An 18,223-nucleotide genomic window follows, 5' to 3' on the forward strand; every position below is an offset into this window, starting at 1 on the left:
CAGCTGGAAGCCACGTGTATGGACTGGGGTACTGTAGCGTGTAGCTAGTAAACGAGTAGCACGATATATCGGTGGTGGGGGGGGGTCGGAGCGCGTAGTGTAGCCCGTGTAGACAGCGGGGAGAAGTTAACTACTGTGCGGGACCTGCTTTGCGGGGGTGCTAGACGAATGAGCGGCGCTGGACGCTCGGCTTATAAAAAATATGATTTTTGAAATACCGACATATTGACAATACCGCGGTTAGGTAAGTGATCGGTATTTGGAAGTTTTATGGACAAAAACTTGGTGATCCTAGCCACTTCCTTTTATTGGAGCCTAGACAACCACATTCCGGTATTATGAAACATTTGTAAATGTAAGGTGCGTCCCTTTGTTTTTTAATATCAAGTAGAGACATACAGTATTGGTTTGAAGGGGCTTCTAATAGAAGCCCCTTCGTTTTGGGTTTCTCAAGTCTCGAACTTTCTGGCAAAATGATGGCGGAGGTGGAGCTGAATTGCGCGGTGTATGGCGAAGGAAATGTGTTTTCCGTGAAGATCGCAGGCGATGCGAAAGTGAGCGCGCTACAGGAGGCTATTGCTGAGTCAGCAATGCTGACATCATGAGCACCGAGCATCACGCTGTGCCGCCGCGACTCGTGACGCTGTATGGCGAAGAAGAAAAATGGACAGTGGCTCGAGAGCGACCCCTTACTCAAGCCTCTTTTGAAACAAGGACGACAAGAAAATAGTAAATATGCGGTGGAGTGATTCCCAACTGGAAGCTCGACGACGATGATTACTTCAAAAAAGAGTTCCAGCCTGGAGACAAAGAGATTCACGTGCTGGTGGAACTCCCAACGCAAGTTGCTGCTCCAATCGTCGTGATACCCTCTTTACCACCAAGAACCATACACCGTCACCCCGAACGTCTCAAACGATGGGCTGCAATCAATGCAATGATGCGCCAGAAGAATCAAAAGGCGAACCAGAAGACGACGACTGAAGACGCCAAGAACAAAAACAAAAAGCGGAAAAATCACGAGAGCGACAAGTCTGTGGGCTATTTGAGTCTTTGTTGGGAAGACATTTAAACCTATCTACGAACTCGACGATTCTTACGACCTCCAACCAAGCGATATACCTGATGCCGACATTGAGCTGTTCCTCGCTCGTATTCGTGACTTGCGGGAACTCTTTGGACGATTGTCCGATGGGAAAGAAGCCAAGAGATTGTTTTTTTATCGCCCCGATTCTTGAGACAGTCAGTCGTCTGCTCGGGGACGTCCGCATACCTGTCGAAGAAGACGTTGTTGGAAGGAACGTGCTCCTGAAAGGTCGATTCGAGCTCGTGCTCAAGCGTGGCACCAAGAGAATTTCAAGTGTCGAAGCAAATGTGAAGATATGCAGCAGGGGGTGGTTGAGAATTTGACGGGGCTGGAAGCGCTGGCTGATGCCGAAGATCTTACTGTGGCGTATATCATCGTGACCAATTTTTTCGAGTGGACTCATGCTTTCGGACCTTCACGTCTTCACTGTGCTCTTGCTCAGTGAAGACGTGAAGGTCCGAAAGCATGAGAAATTTCTCCGTACCGTCGATACCATACCATCCCTTGAAGGATTGAAAGAAATCGTGGGGAAGATTTACGAGATGCTCGTGAATGAGCCATAAGTATTTCCCAGGTGATCGTCCAAGCGTTGCAATTGTTAAGAACAGGCATTTTTTTATTAATATGATTTTCCCTCTTCCGTCCGCTCATCGCCCCCTCATCGTCCGCGCTTCCTTCGCATACTATGCTATAAGAGCATCGTCAGTACCCCACTAAATGGCAAGCGGTCAATTAGTGAGCGCCTACTAAAGTATTACAGTATAGGCGACGCCAATTTGATGGGCACGCGCGCTAGAGAGAAGAGCCTTAGTGTCAATTTGCATGTTCGCTACAGTACTCGCTCACATTCAATTCAATGTAACATCATCCACGGCCGGCAGAAAAAAATCTATTTGGTGTGCAATTCACAAATGCAAGTTGAAGCTAATCCCACGCGGAGGAGCCTCCGAAGCCAACGTCAGGTGTAAAGTTGATCTGCGTTAAGTCCACGGGCTTGGTCTCAGTGCTTTTACTTTTCTTGGCCTTCTTGAACTGCTTCACAGCCACCACACCGCTTGCAATCTCCTTGGGCTGCCGCTTGTTTTTCTTCTTGTCCTGCTTCTCCTTTCGTTTCTTCTCCTTCGTAGCTTTCTTCTCCACCTTCGCGTCATTCTTAGATGCAGACGCAGCCTGATCAACCTCCAGGGGTGTCGACTCGCTGGGTTCCACTTGCTTCTTATGACGTTTTGCCTTCTTTTTCTCAGGTTCAGAGGTGGCAGAAACCTCCGTATCGAGCTGCTCGCTCTTGTGCTTCTTGGAAGCTTTCTTTTCTTTCTTAGGTGCCTTGTCTGCATCGCTGTTAGTAGGTGCAGCCTTCTGAGACTCCTCTTTGGTTTTCGCTTTCTTCTTCTTATCCTCGTCACGTTTACGTTTTCCCGTGATAGGCTTCTTCTGCTTATTGTCTGAGACCTTCGCTTTCTTCTCCTCCTTAGGTGGAGCAACGTAGCCATGCACACGCTTGTCCAGCACACGAGCGGCATCACGCACAACCAAGTTCGGGAACAGCCGCTTCATCTTGAAGTTGTACTGCTTGTGCTTGGCGTCGAGTTTCTTCGCCTCCTTAATCTGCTTCTTCTCGTCCTCAGAAATGTCGGTCTTCTTGCTTTTCGACTTGCGTTTCTTCTTCTTATCGTCATCACTATCAATGTCGTCACTGCCCTCTTCATCGTTCTCACTGCCACTGCTTTCCTCCTCCTCGCCAGACGTCGGAGCGACCTCCAGCTTCTTTCCGCATATGGGGTTGCCGATCAAATTCAATTGTCGTAAATTCTCAAGCGAGCTCAGAGCCTCCAGTCCAGACCAATCGTCAATCTGGTTGTGACTCAACTCCAACACTTTGAGATTCTCTGCAACCCATCACCACAAAGTTAGATCTCTACAATAATAATGCATATTTAGAAGTTCACTTTTCCTTACTCAGCTGTGCCAAATGCGTCGGGATCTTTTTTAACTTGTTGTGCGAAAGACGCAGCTCCGTGATCTCCGATAATTGGCTCAAATTCGGGATCTCCTCCAATAGGTTATGAGAGCTGTATCCGCCATCAGGCACACACGTAAGTCCACGATTCAGCAGCCTCAACACGTCAATACAAACTCGTACATGGAGATCTTCTTGAGGCTCGGGAGTCCGTCCACCACGCGTTGTGGGATCTGCGCGATGCGGTTGTTGCTCACAATGAACGAGTTGAGTTCCGGCAACTTAGGCATCCAGTCCAATGCTGAAATGGAGTTGTTGTTGAGTACCAGCGCCTTAAGCGTGCGAACATTGCGCAACACTTCGAACGGAATGCGCGTCACATGGTTCTCAGCGGCGTTGAGGATTACGAGCTTCTTAAGGTGCTGGATCTCAGCCAGACCATCACCGTTCAGTTTGTTGTCTGTGAGTTTGAGCATCGTCACACGTGGCACGGATCTGAGCTGTGAGAGTTTTGAGAGCTTGTTGTGGCTCAGATCCAGCTTGGTGGCGGTCTGTAGTCCCTCGAAGCTCACGATGCTCTCAATGCCGCGGCCCGTGAGGTCTACTTGCTGCCCATTACGCTTTACGATCTCGTCACGGAATTGCTGCAGCTTCTCGGTCGTGAGCTTCTTGATACGGCGCTTGCTGTCGGTCGCAGCGTCCGCCATGGCACTCTTGAGTTATGACTGGTGTCAAGCGAGGATATGTCATTGGAATGCGGTAATATAGTGACATGACACTTCAGCGACTGCAACTCTCGTGGAGTCATGGACCTATGCATCGACGTAGGACGTTCCAATGCGCGTGCCATGACAATGGCAGCACGTGACATGAGTCTTGTGCAAGGCGACTCGACGACTTCAAGAATGACAACTTGTTCCGGTATCCACTGCCGCAGCAACGCAGGTCACCGTACGATTGTTGATGCACGACTGTAAACGTAGAGCAAGTCTTGGTCGACTGATTAGGGGCTTCAGTATTGTGTGCGAGCGATCGGTCTGGTGATCATTTCAACTCTTGCAGCTCTGGCGTCGAATGATTCATGGAAGCAGCGAGGGCATGAACATGCTTTTAATAGCAAACACCAACCCGCATGCAACCGTAAAGATGGGTTATTAATAGAAAGCTCCGCAAGAAGCGCAAAGGCATCGCGTCTTCTTCATCTCTAGGATAGACGAACGCAGCTGCAAAACTCTATGGGGTTCTTGGTGACGCAGGCCACAGAGCGTATTAACAGGCTCCAAGAGGCCAAGCGGTCTTTAGCCCACTTCAACATCGTTACATATACCAGCGCCCCAAGTGTCTGTTGCTTTGACCTGAACTATCCACTGAGGTCACGCTACGAGTTGTTTGCGATGTGGGCTTTGGTGGTGTTGGCCTAGCGACGCCTGCGAACAATAATCGCCGAGCCCTAGGATAGCAAGACCTACGTCGTTACATCCACGGTGGATTACTTAACTACTGTATTACAGTAATAACTGATGGTATCCGCTCGGTGTTTGCTCAGCGCTATCATCTCCCAGTGGGAGATGATACTCCCAAAGCTCGCCGATCCCACTGCCGTCGACTACGTTAAACCCGCTTAAACTAACATGTAACCAAAGGACGCAGCGTCGTTCCAACGCAGCCGATGGCACCTTGCTTGTCAGTATGGAGGCAGTACCAAAGTGTGGCAAAGCGTGGCTCCGGAAGCTCCAGGAGGGTAGCAAACGGCGACTACCGTGACGGGCCGTCACTGACGGCTAAAAGACCGTTTTGCGGCACTTCCCGAGCAAACCGTACTTCTACATAGAGAGCCTTTGAGGCACTGTGCCTCTCCACTCCGACGACGAGCTCGCCAACCAAGGTGTTCATGGATCAAAAACGTATCAGCGCCTGTAAGCGGCTCGAAATGATACCAACGGTATCACATCCCATTGCCACCGTTCCGCATGCATTCGTCTCACCAGGCTGTCTACCGTCGGACCAGCAGACTGGTTCACGTTCATGTATATTTACGTGAACATGATGTACACTATGTATTGCCGGGTGGACAAATTCAGCGAGCAGGGTACCAATTGACACCGAGGCTCTTGTCTCTACCGCGCGTGCCCATCAGATTGGCATGCAAACGGTTTAGCCAGGTGGCGTCGCCAAGCAGGTGGTCACTTGAGCTCCACACACATTTCATACTGCGGCCGAAGTGTCCGCCCAGCGGCTGAAATGGCGACCGGATGGGCTGTAGGGGAGAGAGATGCGAGGGAACGACGACAGGCGAGAGACGTGGCCTTCAGCAACCATGTCCGGAGCGCCAGCAACGTTGGCACGACTCACTTGAGCACTTGACGACCCGCACGCAGGAGCATCTTGGTGGAAGCCGCTACGACAGACGCGGCCGACCGTTATTTCACCGCTCCGCGTACCTCCGGCCTCATAACAGCAGCAGCGTCTTACCCGACGGATCTCGTTGGGTCTCACTTACAAACTCTCGGTCGTTAAACCACTGATCAGAGTACATTCGCAAACAACCGCCTCACCAAAATGATGGTCGAGCCGCACTACACGTCCGTCATGCGCAGTACGCGCAGCGGCAACTACTACAATGTTCCGATCTCCGCCGACGCCATGGCCCGGCGCAAGCATGAGATGTCTGTGTTTATCAGCCACGACGGCTTCGAGCATGAGACCGTAGCCGCTGCTTGGGGCACCACCACCATGCGTCGCCTGCCCGCTGTAGCCAAGCGTCGTGACCTCAACGCCGCACTGGATGGTGTCGCGCCTTTTAAGGACCCGCATACCTTCCAACCAGCTTTTGCCTTCGATCTCAACAGACTCGTGGCTTCGCTCACAAAGGGCTCAGCTAGCTCCAGTAACAGCTCGTCAATCACATCTACGCGCAGTCAGGGTGAGCCCACGCCGGAGCCTATGCCTGAAAACTCGCGGAGACCTGTGCTACCCGAAGCCACAGCGCCTCGACAACGTAGGCGACGTGGAGCTCTTTCGGGAAAGGAGGAGCTCACGCGCTCATACGCGCCTACCTCTACAACACCAGAGAACAGCATCATCACGTACAGCCTCAACAAGCGCAAACAAAAGCGGCTGGCAGCAAAAGCGCTTGCAGCCGCGTCCGTAAACGGCCCCACTTTCGAGGTAGCCGTGGCCAACGCCGGCAACGAACACCAGCCGCAGTACGTTCCGCGCTACGTACCCGAGTACCAGTCCGACGTGGCGATGTCACGCAACCGCGAGCCCTCGCTAGATCAGCAGAGCTACGCGCTATAAGGCGGCCGGGGGAATACGCAGCCTCCGACCTCCAGCTAGTCAGTCCCTACCTAATTATTAATCCGTCTACGAGTCACGTTAATCGTAATGAACGCAACCAGCGGTAGTTGCGGGTATCCTCTATCCTTGCTTCCATGAACCATGCTTTCTACTTTTTTCATTCGGCGTCGTCGTCTTCGCGAAGACGAAGCGCGTAGGATCGATCGCTGGTTCGCCTGCTTCCACCAGATGGGACGGCGGCAGCTCACAACGTGCCAGACTGTTGGCCCTGTCGACGACAGCACCGTGCTTGAAGTAATGATGGAACTGCACACCGAGCTGCCTCATCTTGTGTCTGATCTGCGTCAGTCCGCTCCATCTTTCGGACGAACCCATTCTTGAAGTGCAGGAGAAACCGCCGCGTCCCTGTCCAGCATTTTGGGCTTAAGCGGTAGAGAGAATAAGAGGCCTTGATCGCGCAGTCAAGACACTAGCCATCTACAAGCCATGGGCCAAGGACAGAGCTCCATCCCGACGACGGAGGTGACGGCGCTCGTGGATCTCTACGACGCGCTGAACGGCGACCGATGGCGGCGACGCGACGGCTGGAAGCAGCCCACGCGTGACCCGGAGCATTGGTACGGCGTCAAGGTGGTCATGGGCCACGTCGTGGCGCTGGAGCTGCCGGCAAACGAGCTGAGCGGGTGTCTGCCGGCTGCTAGTCTCGCGCAGCTACCGCAGCTCCGCGTGCTCGACTTGTCCAAGAATCAGCTGCGCGGGGAAATCCCGGCCGAGCTTGGAACGTTGTCGAGCCTAAAGCGCGTGGATCTAAGCTGCAACGACCTCACAGGCGCCATTCCGCGCCAGATTGGCGACTGCGGCCAACTGCAGGAGCTCAATTTGTACCAGAATTCTCTGTCCGGCTCAATGCCCAAGGAGCTGGGCAAGCTGCAGAGTCTGAAGACTTTGCAGCTGCAGCACAACAACCTGTGTGGAGCTTTACCCGACGCTCTGTGTGAGCTTTCACAGCTCACCAAGTTCAGCGTGCGGGGCAACTGCCTCACGGGCCGCGTCCCGGTAGAGATCGGCCGCTTGCAGTCGTTGGTTTTCCTGTCCCTGCGCAACAATGAGCTGACAGGTGTCATCCCGCCGTCCATCGGCTGCTGCAAGGCGCTCGAGTTCCTCAATCTGTCTAGCAACCAACTCAGCGGACCTATTCCCGAGACATTGGGAGACCTGGAAGACCTCGAGTATCTCTACCTGTTCGACAACGCCCTTGAAGGCCGCGTGCCGGGCAGCATCGCGCGGCTTAAATTCCTTAAAGAGTCCGACTTCCGCGACAACCGACTGCGTGGCGAGCTGCCCAACTTCCTGGACGGTTGCTCTAGTCTCGAGGCCCCAGGCACTTACCGTGCACAAGCAATCAACGATAACGTTGATGAGGGATGCGACGTTAGGTACGGGTACTAACTTGATCCAGTTCTTATAGCACAGACGCTTGAGGACCCGCCGTCCAATTCGTCAGCCACGTTCTTGAGTCCGAGCTTTGATCACAAGGGAAGAAGCGATGAACCGGGCGACGGAGCTCCAGAAGATGACCCCGCCAACAACTCTCACCTCGTCTCACGGAAGCGCGCCTTCCACCTTTCGGCAGTGCAGACAAAAGTATGAGAGACGTCTCCAGTTTTTCGTAGTTACTATAAGCGAATGAAACGTGCGCTTAACCTTCCGTCAATTACTACAACTACAGTAGAGGTGAAGCAAGGTAAATCGGCCGCAGCTGACAAAGGCACTCGTGCCCCTGATGCTGTCGACGAAAGCAAGGTTGAATTGCTTTCGGAACAGTGACGAAGCGAAAGCGATACGTTCATTCGGAGATGAGCCAAGAAAAGATAATCGAGCTACTGGGATATGACGTGGGGTAGTCTTGTTAATCGACCCCGAGGCCTGTCGAACGACACTGATCGACGATATATCCCGTACATTGAGGAAAAAAACGGCAGGACTCTGACAATTGGAGGGGGGGGGGGCAATATGTTGAGGATATGCCTACACGTAGACCAATTTGACGAACTCTTAGCAGCTCTTTGGGTCTCCAAGAACAGTGACCCTAACACAGCTAAGCCAAACATTTGAGATCATTAGATCGCAGCTATCGCAGTCGACTGTCGACATGACAACTGCAAACACATACACGTAGATCACCGTCTACTGTCTACAATCCCCCGTAAAGTGCCGCAAGCCGAATCGAATACTGCCTGCTGTCAATGAGAGCAGCAGTGCTGCTCGTTACTTGGACGCTACCACGAGAAGTGCCATCACCCCGAGTCATCAGTCGACGCGTGTAGGCAAACGCACAGCCTACATTGCATCTCCAGATGCAACGAGGCTATCTGGAATCCAGACGACAACCACAACCATGGCGAGAACTGCAACCCCTGACGCCGGACGCTCGGAGCCAACCAATGCCAGCACTAGAAGCAAGCAGGGTGTTAGGTAGTTGTAGCTAGCTCGTATCAATCTCACAATTGCATTTACCTCGCAAGCAGCAAGCATTCAGCGGAACTTACCACAAAGTTAACTTTAGTCCTATCCGTCACAGACATATTTCGGGCAGGAATTCAAGTATATTGAAGTTTGTATGCATTCGATAGGGCTTCTGACACATTTCAGGCAGCACGACTTAACTATGGAGCACCGTGACCTCCTGAATAAGTACGATCACACAACCATTCCCCACTTGTTCGCACGTTTAGCAGAAAGCTGCTTGCGGGAGGCGGCATCTTGCGCAGTTTCGACGCACCTGGATCCTTCTTGTTAGTTCGGTGAGCAGCTTTTTGCGCCTTCGCGTGGCGTTTTTCCTCCCGTTGCAGTACCAGCTGTGTTCTTGCGGTCTGATATTGTTTTTTGTCGTGCAGGTTCATTGCCGCTTGCTCTCTCTTTTCGAGTGGAGCAGACTTTTTGTTGACCTCTTTCAGCGCTTTGGCGTCCTCTTTAGCTTGAACAGCAGCTTTCATCTCCTCATAGCTCAACAAGTCGCCACCAGAATAGTTTTCGTCTACCACTTCCCATGTTTTCGCTTCGGCGGTATTAGAGCTGTGGCTGAAGTACGCAGAAGATTGACCAAGTTAAGTCCTTCCACATCCAAATCCATTTCGCGGAGGACTCGCTTTTGGCGCTTAGTGACGGTTAACCGTCCTGAAGGAGGGGTAATCTGGCCTAGAATTATTGATAGATGTGGCATCGAATCACGGGTCACCACAGGTGCGTTACCGACAATCCCTTTCATCATTTTATCCATCGACAATGGATATATACCTGCCTTCTCAAACCCTCGTTTTGCATTTTCAGGTCGGGACGCCAACATCAACGGATCGCGGGAAATTTCAGCAATTTTGTCTTTGGTTGGCAGCATGTAGTTGTGTGTTGATGGGAATTGCTTTAAAGCTGACTGGTATCGACGCTTGAACGAGCCAAACACAGACACGTCTAGAGGTTGGAGGAAGTTCGAGGTATGTGCAGGCAGCACGAAAATATGCACGTCATGTTCTTGGCCATACTTCACAGCTTCAAATTGAATGTGCGATGACCATCTAATATCAACAGTTGCGGCCGCGCAGGCGGCAATTGCTCGACAACCCACTTGAACCAATTCAAAAACAGCTTACCATTAATATTCGAGCTGTGGCTCATTGCACACACCGCTCCTGGCTCCGATCCTTCTATCCAGTTTAGCTTGCGGTACGTGCCTTTATAAATATACATGGGTGACATTCGAGCTCCGGATGCACTAATGCAGGCCATTATACTGGTATTTTCGCGGTCACTAGAGGCCTGGACGTTGGCCCGAAGCCCTTTTGGGCAGATTACGCGTTCATTGCCAAGTCCCTGAGGGCAGATTCCAGTTTCATCACAGTTCCAGATGCACTCCGGCCTGTCCAGGAGATCAAACTTTGTTAACACGGCTTTCAAATTGTTGAAGTACCTCATCACAACGTAAGGAGAGGAGCTTTCAGCTCGTTTCACGTCCAACAACTGAGAGCGACGGACGGATATCTCCCGGTGATTTTGGATCCATCGCGTTATGTACTTGTCATTGGGAAGTTCATCAGTCAATGGACGGGTACCAGTCTCCTCCGCTGCCCGGCGCAGCATGCACCGCAGCTCGTCAAAACTAACGCACATACCATGAAGCGCTCGATAAACGATAATTTCTACCAGCCCTCTGTCACAACCCTCCGAAATGAAAACAAGTTGAGGTCCAGGACGCGCCACAATTGGCACTAGGCCTAGATGGCGCTGGCGAAGTGGTTCGCGCGATACACCGTATGTCTTTGCCGCTAAGCTCAGTGACATTCCGTCGTTTACCGCTGCAAGCGCTGCTGTCCAGGTGTGGATTGAGACTGTTTGTCGCTTGACCTTCTTCTTCTGCTTCTTCACAGGCTTCTTCATGATGAGGGTTTTGAGGAAGTTTTCTCTTGGTCGGTGTGTTGGCTAGTGAGATCGAAGAAGCGCGCGCGATGGCTCGTTCGAAAGAAGATTTTCGCGCCTTTTTAGCCAACGGTACGCGTGCTATACAAGGTGAGCAGTTTTTAATAAAAGAGAGGATTGAAATTGAGCCTCCTTTCTCCTTATTGACTAGACTTTGTATGTGAGGACCCCTTGCCCGAAATATGTCCTCGCCCGAAATATGTCTGTGACGGATAGAAGGACCGCGAAAATATGCAAGGAAGTGAAGCTTGATACGACGTGGACGGTGATGCAGTGATGCATAACGTCCCGCAACCAGTGTTCGAGTTCGTTCAAGCTCCCAAGTTGACCGACTGGAGCCAGGACGCTGTTGTCAGTTGGAAGAAGAGATGGGAGCAGTACGTTGGTATTGCTCACCAACGTTGTACTGAGAGTGGTGAGAGACTGGAGGTTGCACTTCGTCCGGTGAAGACTTGTGTTGACCCGGAGCTGCTTGAAGTACTTTGTCTCTATGAACTCCGTAAGGCCGTCGATGATGTAACCAACACGGAATTGGTTGCTCTGATTGACGCAAAGCTTGGGTCCGTGAAAGACGCCCAGGTGCCCGATCTTGATGATTTCTTCTCGCAGCAGTTGAAGGTCGACCTCCGTGAGGACGACATTGACGCTAGAATTCTCAAGTATTATCGGGACTTCGCAACGCTCATCAAGGAGAACGGACTTAGCAAGATCCTTGGAGTGGGTGACCCAGCCGACAGTGGATACAATGACCGCATGAAATTGCGGTGCACGGTACTCATCGACAACTTGGAGCCAAAAATGCTCCGGGACGACGTTCGTCGGCACGTAAAGTACGAATGTCGAGAAGCTAAGCGAAATGACTTTATGCTGTTCGGGATTATCAAAGAGAAAGCACGTGCACAACATAAATACCACGTGATAGCACAAGAGCAAAATGTCAAATCGAGTTTTCTAAGAAAGAGAAGACGACCGATCGCACCAGCAAAGCAGTGCCAAGGCTGAAGCACACAGGGATGCAAGGCAGTTCCGTCGGCTCGAATAGCAAGACTGGTGGCCCGGGTAGCGGTACTAAACAGCACCCGCCGAAGAGGGAGGCACCTCCACCAAAGACCGGTTGCTGGCACTGTCAGGGACCTCATTGGCTGCGCGACTGCCCCGTGGCCAGCGAGGATGACAAGACTCGGGCCATAGAGAAAATGAAAGTGGTTCGGGAACTGTCACGTGGACGTGTGAAGAAAATTGAAGTGATACCTGCGCCGGGTGAAGTCTTGGTGAATAACCTACTGACTATCCCGTACTTGGCTGATACGGGTTCGGATGAGACGTATTTGCCTCGCCAATACCTGGAAGAGCTGGTTGACCTTGGGGCAGACCTGGATGTGGTGGAACTGGCCGGTGTGAAGAAGAAGAGTGCTGCAGGGGGAAATATCGTGAAATGTCGTGAAGCTGTGACCTTGGACTTGCTTCTGCAAACTGTTGCTGGGCAGGTACATTTGTCTGAAGTTTACTGTAAGGTGATGGAAGGTCTTGAAACAGACTTCATTCTTGGTAACGACACTTTGAAAACCCTGGGCATTGATATCAACGACCAATTATCGCAGCTTGCGGCTGGACCTCCCGTTGCAGATGAAGACCCGTTCGATCTGGAGATTCCAAAGGTGCTGCCCCCCAGTGAGGTACACACAAAGTTGGAGAAAATGGTGGTGGCTGCCGGTGATAACGGTTTTGACAAGGAATACTTAAAGTTTCTTCGGGACACTGTACTGGAACACGAAGATGTGTTTCGTGTAGACTTACTTGACGATCCACCGGCAGATGTGGAGCCACTACGCATCACATTAAGAGCCGACGCTCAGCCTTTCCGAGCGCGGCCACGCAGATACTCTACTGCTCAGAGTACGTTCCTTCGACAACACGTTCAAATGTTAGAGAAAATGGGATTTATTTACCGCAACAACATGAGTCTGTGGGCTTGTGCGGCGGTACCAGTCCCGAAGGTTGGACGGCCGAACGAATTCCGTTTGACGGTGGATTACCGACCTGTTAACGCAATGACGGTGCCAATCGCGGGCACAGGTGCAGACCTGACGTCCTCCTCTAAGAATGTTGCGGGTGCTTACGGATTCGCTGGTTTTGATATGCCAAGTGGTTTCTCACAGCTACCTCTTGATGAAGACAGTAGAGACCCCATAAGTTTTATCACCGACGAAGGTGTGTGGACGCCGTGTCGTGTTCCACAAGGGGCGATGGATTCTCCTTTACATTTTCAGAACCAGATGAACTTCAAGTTTGAGGACATGCTTCGCACGCACCTATTGATCTGGATAGACGACATTTTGTTGTATGCGCGCTCACCTAAGGAATTCATCGAAGCACTTCGCCGCTTCTTGGCTCGGGTACGCAGGTTGGGATTGAAACTAAGCGTGATGAAGAGTTTTCTTTTTCGAAATGAAGCCAGGTGATGTGGCCGTGTGTTCAATGGTGTCGGCGTGTATCATGACCCTGAATGACTCAGTAGCCTTTGCCAGCTACCCTTTCCGCCTACTGCTGCCGACTTACAACAATTTCTCTGTGCAACCGGCTGGATGCGTGACTCGCTCATGGACTTCAGCCGTGTGATACAGCCTCTGCACGACAAATTAGAAGCAGTGTTGAAGGTGGTTGGGCGAACTAAACGACTCGCTGCCGGAGCGGACATTACGTGGAGTGTCGAGGATACGACGGCCTTTGAGGATGCTCGTCGGCTGCTCACTACATCTCAAACCCTACACTATCCGTCGCCGGACGCGTCGATCGTGCTGATGTCGGACGCATCGGAGCATGGGTGGGGGCTGGTCGTCACACAGGTCCGGGAGTGGCTTGATGGGGTGAAGGTGACCGACCAACAGCATGAACTGCTGGTGTGCAAGAGCGGAAAGTTTGATGATACTGCGAAACGTTGGAGCATCATTGAAAAAGAGGCCTTCCCCATAATGTGGGCGTCTCGTAACCTTACATACCTGCTCGTTCGTGGCAATGGGTTCCGACTCTACTGTGATCACAAGAATCTGGTGTATGTGTTCGCTCCAGATCAGGAGGTAAAGAGCCACATGCGTGGGAAACTCCAACGCTGGGCGCTCTCCATGACGGGACTGCAGTACCAAATCAAGCACGTTGATGGCACAGCCAATCTGTGGGCAGACTTGCTGTTTCGGTGGGGTCTCCCTTCGGCGGAGGAGGGAGTTGTAACGAGGTGCAAGGCCATCACACGTAGCAGAATCCGTGAGGTCACGGCAGTGAGCGCCCAACTACAACGCGTGCACCTGCGTGCTAGCGAATTTGAATTTCCTACATTGGATGAGATCCAAGCTGCTCAACGACAGCATAAGGGTGACGCTCCAGTGACTGTGAGACATGACGACAACGACACTCTGGTAGCTAGTGGACGACTATGGGTGCCTGAAGTTGAAGTGGCATTGATACAACGGATTCTGATCGTTGCTCACTGTGGAGCCCAAGGACACAGCGGAATTGAGCCGATGATGACAGCAGTGAAGCAACTGTTCGAGATCGAAAACCTGGCCCAAGTCTGCCGTCGGTTCCTCAGCAGATGCCTACTATGCAAGCACGTAAAGGGAGGAAACATCATCCCTCGTCCGTGGGGGCCTACCTACGACGCCAAAGAGCGGAACGAGCTCTTCCATGTCGACTTTCTCTACCTCGGCGATAGTATAGGTGCATGCAAGTATGTACTGGTATTGAAGGACGGACTCACGCATTTCTGTGAGTTGGTGGCATGCGATTCGCCTACCAGTGTGGTAGCAGCTACAGCCCTAGTGGACTGGTGGAAACGATTTGGCGCCCCGTCGGTCTTGATATCAGACCAAGGTAGCCATTTCAAGAGTGAGTTGATCACTCAGGTCTGTAAAAAACTGGACATCGATAGGAGCTTGGTGGTGGCCTATTCGCCATGGATCAACGGAACGGTGGAACGTCTAAAGCGTGATGTACTACAAGTACTAAGAGTCCTACTGATGGAATATACACTGGACACTCATGAATGGGTCAACTTACTGCCGCTCGTGCAAGGCAATCTCAACCATACCCCAGTGAGGTCGTTGGGCGACAAGTCCCCGAGCGAGCTTTTTACTGGACTACCACGACCAACCCCGTTTGAGCCTATTTTACTAGAGCGCGGTATGGGCACTGAAGTGCTGGACACGTCGCCGCCGCCGGCTGAGAAACTAGAGCAACTGCGTGCAAGCCTGGCTGGCTTGCACATGGAGGTGGTAGACCAGCGCGAAAAGCGACGTCTGCAGAATATGGTTCGGTCAAAGGGAACCGAGTGCAATTTTAGCGTGGGTGATTTCGTACTATGGTCGCGTATCGACTCCCGACTTGCCGTTAACATACTTTTGGCTCGATGGGTAGGACCATTTGAAGTCGTCGACACGGCACCCCACTCGTTCAGGATCCGTCACCTAGTGACGAGCAAGCGCTACGTAGTGCACGGTTCGCGGCTTAAATTCTACGCGGACTCTAGTCTAGAAGTCGGCGAGGAGTTACTGGCTCATGTTGGCAACCAGGGCATGGTCCTCGGAGTCGAGAAATTCACCAGTCACCGTAAGGAAGGCAACGCATGGCAGCTTTGGGTGTCGTGGGAAGGATTGCAGGATGAAGAAGACTCGTGGGAACTGCTGGTAGCGCTCCTTAAGGACGTACCTTCACGTGTGGAGCAATATGTGCACTCCAGCGGCGACACCATGCTTGTACGTGCCTACAATGCTCTGGTGCAATCTAGCTCCAAATAATTCGACCGCTAGTAGGTATTACGGACCAACTTCAACGTGTTGAAGTGCAACTTGACCGGTATCACCGCCCCGTCTCATAGATGACCTGTCTACCCGCGATGGTGACAAATTTCTATCAAGGCTGAGGGATTTCTATAGGTGGATCGTTTCTATTGGTTTATTATCGGCGTCAAGTTTTATTTCTACATATTCATCATGGATGTCGTCTTGGGAGGCAGTGTAGGCAAACGCACAGCCTACATTGCATCTCCAGATGCAACGAGGCTATCTGGAATCCAGACGACAACCACAACCATGGCGAGAACTGCAACCCCTGACGCCGGACGCTCGAAGCCAACCAATGCCAGCACTAGAAGCAAGCAGGGTGTTAGGTAGTTGTAGCTAGCTCGTATCAATCTCACAATTGCATTTACCTCGCAAGCAGCAAGCATTCAGCGGAACTTACCACAACGCAGTTGCTTCAGGTAACATATCAATTCACTCGAAAGCTGACCAAAGAACTTCGTAAGATGATGTCGGTGAGTATCGCTGGTTCCTACATTGAATTGGCCCAAGCTACAGCAAACCAGATCGCGAGAAACATCCCCGCATAACGTCCCCTCAGTTTGCCTTATTGAGACTGCACTGCACTACTGCCAAACGTTTCTTGCTTAGAGTTAACCCTTTGCGTTTGCGTTGCTGCCTTTGAATTACGTGTCGAGTTTCTTGAGTTGTTCAACGTGACTTAGTGAAGATGCAGTGAGATGAAAGAAACTGAGATCCAATGTAGCAGCATCTTTTAGAGGGCCGTGGTAAGTGCCGCCGCCCAGTACACACAGTTTGCCAGTATCGATGAAGACGCTGGAATGCCATGCGCGAGGAGTCAAAGAGTGATCGCTGGGGATTGGTACCTTGACCCATTTGGCAGCTTCAGTGTCCAGCATGTACACACTGTCGTCCTCGGATTCGGCAGTTCGTCCGCCAATAACGAAAAGAAACTCGCCAATTGTGTGAGCTGTGTGGTATGAGCGTGGAAGTGGGATATCCCCAGAGCACTGCAGAAGTGTCCAAAGCTGCTTCTCCACATTGAATAACCACACGTCATTCATCCGATCATCGTTAAGCTGGCCATTGCCACCGAAGACAACGAGTCGAGGCGCTTGGTCTGCCACGCTTGGTATTAAACACATCGAATGGCCGTCCCGAGCAGAAGGCCAGGCAGATCCAGCTCTGTTAGGGTCAATCTCCTCCCAAGTAATCGTTGTATCCACCGGGTCTGCGTTACTATCCGCTCTGGCTGCTGACAAACGTAAGACCAGTAATTGATCGCTCACGCCTCGTTTCGTTCGTCCGCCAAACATGAAAACGATTCGGTCGCCATCATCGTCCACGACAGACACCGCTGCGTGGCCTGATCGGGGCGCTGGAATCTCCTGTGCGACCTGTGAACAATATGGCTGTACCCATCGAAAGCCACGAGGTGAAGCTGGTACGAGCAAATGTACGCTGGGGTCCTCACCTCGTGACGAGACGCCGCCGTAAACGCAATAGAACTCGCTCCCTTCTTTGCCGATAGCTGAAGTTGTATGCCAAGACCGTGATGAAGGGACACATGCACCTTGAGTCGGTACTATGTCCCAGCTTGAGTTGTCGCTCTCGCCTAGCATGAATAAATCCGGCTTTTGCTCACGTACTGATCGTCCACCAAAGAGAAAGATGCGGCCGTTGTCTCCTCTGAAAAGCGTGTGTCCATTCACAGCAGCAGGCCCTGGGTTGCCCCGCACAGCGCTCATTGACCAGCCATCACGGACAGAGCATATCAATGCAGCACGAATGCCTGCTCTGCGTAGTTCCGCGTCTGCTTCGTTCCCACGCTGGAGAAAGGTTGTAGCGGCATCCACGATGGCTTGGAGCTTTGCATAGCACTCTTTGTTACGCGGTTCAAACTCCAGTGCTACTATTAGATCGGCAACTGTTTGTTCGTATTGCTCAAGCGCAAAATGCGCCGTCGCTCGACGCATAAATGGCTGCAATCATGCGTCAGCAAAGTCATCGTTATGGAAACCTAATCGATTATTTGTTTGCACCTTAATTGTCGGCGCCACCTCAATTGCCATGGAACAGTCTGCTATTGCAAGCTTAAACTCTTTCAGCTGTAGTGGGAAATGTTACCAGTCAGAATAAAGCTCTCACTGCAGCAAAAGCGTACTTATAGACCTTCAGGTAGGCTGCAGCTCGATTCGAGAGGCAAACCGCGTTGCTTGGGTCCATTTCGATGCATCTATAGAAATCATAATCGATGGCAATGGTCAGTATTACTGTAGCTAAATTCATTAGACGCAAAGCGAATTTGAAGAGACCGGGAGTAGGAGGAGATGGCGTCATGCAGGCGGCCCTGGCGGAAGAAAGCGTTGCCCTCGTTCTTCGTTTCCGACACGAGCTGCTCATGCACCGCAGGCTTATCATGTGCCAGCAGTTGACCGTGTCCACTGGCGTTCAGCAGCTCCCGTAGCTGCTCGGGCGAGAGCTGCTGCAGCTCACGACAAAGCGTGTCCTCCATCGTGAGGTGAACCTGCTCAAACGGATTGGGGCACGCAAAGTACGGGATGTTAGATGAAAAAAGGATCCTAGGAACGAGCA

At 51.8% G+C, this 18,223-nt stretch overlaps 4 protein-coding genes and 1 pseudogene across 4 annotated transcripts; 3 read left to right on the plus strand and 2 right to left on the minus strand.

The window, feature by feature from the left end:
• Window positions 1–533: 533 nt before the first annotated feature.
• PITG_11074 lies at window positions 534–1,635 on the plus strand (annotated as a pseudogene; the record flags this gene model as incomplete).
• A 325-nt stretch (window positions 1,636–1,960) lies between these two features.
• PITG_11075 (uncharacterized protein) lies at window positions 1,961–3,751 on the minus strand (the record flags this gene model as incomplete). The annotated part of the gene is made up of 3 exons (XM_002901808.1): window positions 1,961–2,973; window positions 3,044–3,156; window positions 3,222–3,751. The coding sequence occupies 3 exons, from the start codon at window positions 3,749–3,751 to the stop codon at window positions 2,012–2,014; spliced, it is 1,605 nt and encodes a 534-aa protein (XP_002901854.1).
• A 1,852-nt stretch (window positions 3,752–5,603) lies between these two features.
• Window positions 5,604–6,344, plus strand: PITG_11076 (uncharacterized protein; the record flags this gene model as incomplete). Its single annotated transcript, XM_002901809.1, has 1 exon — window positions 5,604–6,344. The coding sequence occupies one exon, from the start codon at window positions 5,604–5,606 to the stop codon at window positions 6,342–6,344; it is 741 nt and encodes a 246-aa protein (XP_002901855.1).
• Window positions 6,345–6,779: 435 nt separating this feature from the next.
• Window positions 6,780–7,825, plus strand: PITG_11077 (uncharacterized protein; the record flags this gene model as incomplete). The annotated part of the gene is made up of 2 exons (XM_002901810.1): window positions 6,780–7,780; window positions 7,813–7,825. 2 exons carry the CDS (start codon window positions 6,831–6,833, stop codon window positions 7,823–7,825), a joined length of 963 nt encoding a protein of 320 aa, XP_002901856.1.
• Window positions 7,826–16,293: 8,468 nt separating this feature from the next.
• PITG_11080 (uncharacterized protein) lies at window positions 16,294–18,143 on the minus strand (the record flags this gene model as incomplete). The annotated part of the gene is made up of 5 exons (XM_002901811.1): window positions 16,294–16,813; window positions 16,889–17,610; window positions 17,671–17,736; window positions 17,801–17,864; window positions 17,944–18,143. The coding sequence occupies 5 exons, from the start codon at window positions 18,141–18,143 to the stop codon at window positions 16,294–16,296; spliced, it is 1,572 nt and encodes a 523-aa protein (XP_002901857.1).
• Window positions 18,144–18,223: the final 80 nt, after the last annotated feature.

Source organism: Phytophthora infestans, genomic scaffold (genome assembly GCF_000142945.1).
Source record: "Phytophthora infestans T30-4 supercont1.19 genomic scaffold, whole genome shotgun sequence".
Lineage (NCBI taxonomy): Eukaryota > Oomycota > Peronosporomycetes > Peronosporales > Peronosporaceae > Phytophthora > Phytophthora infestans.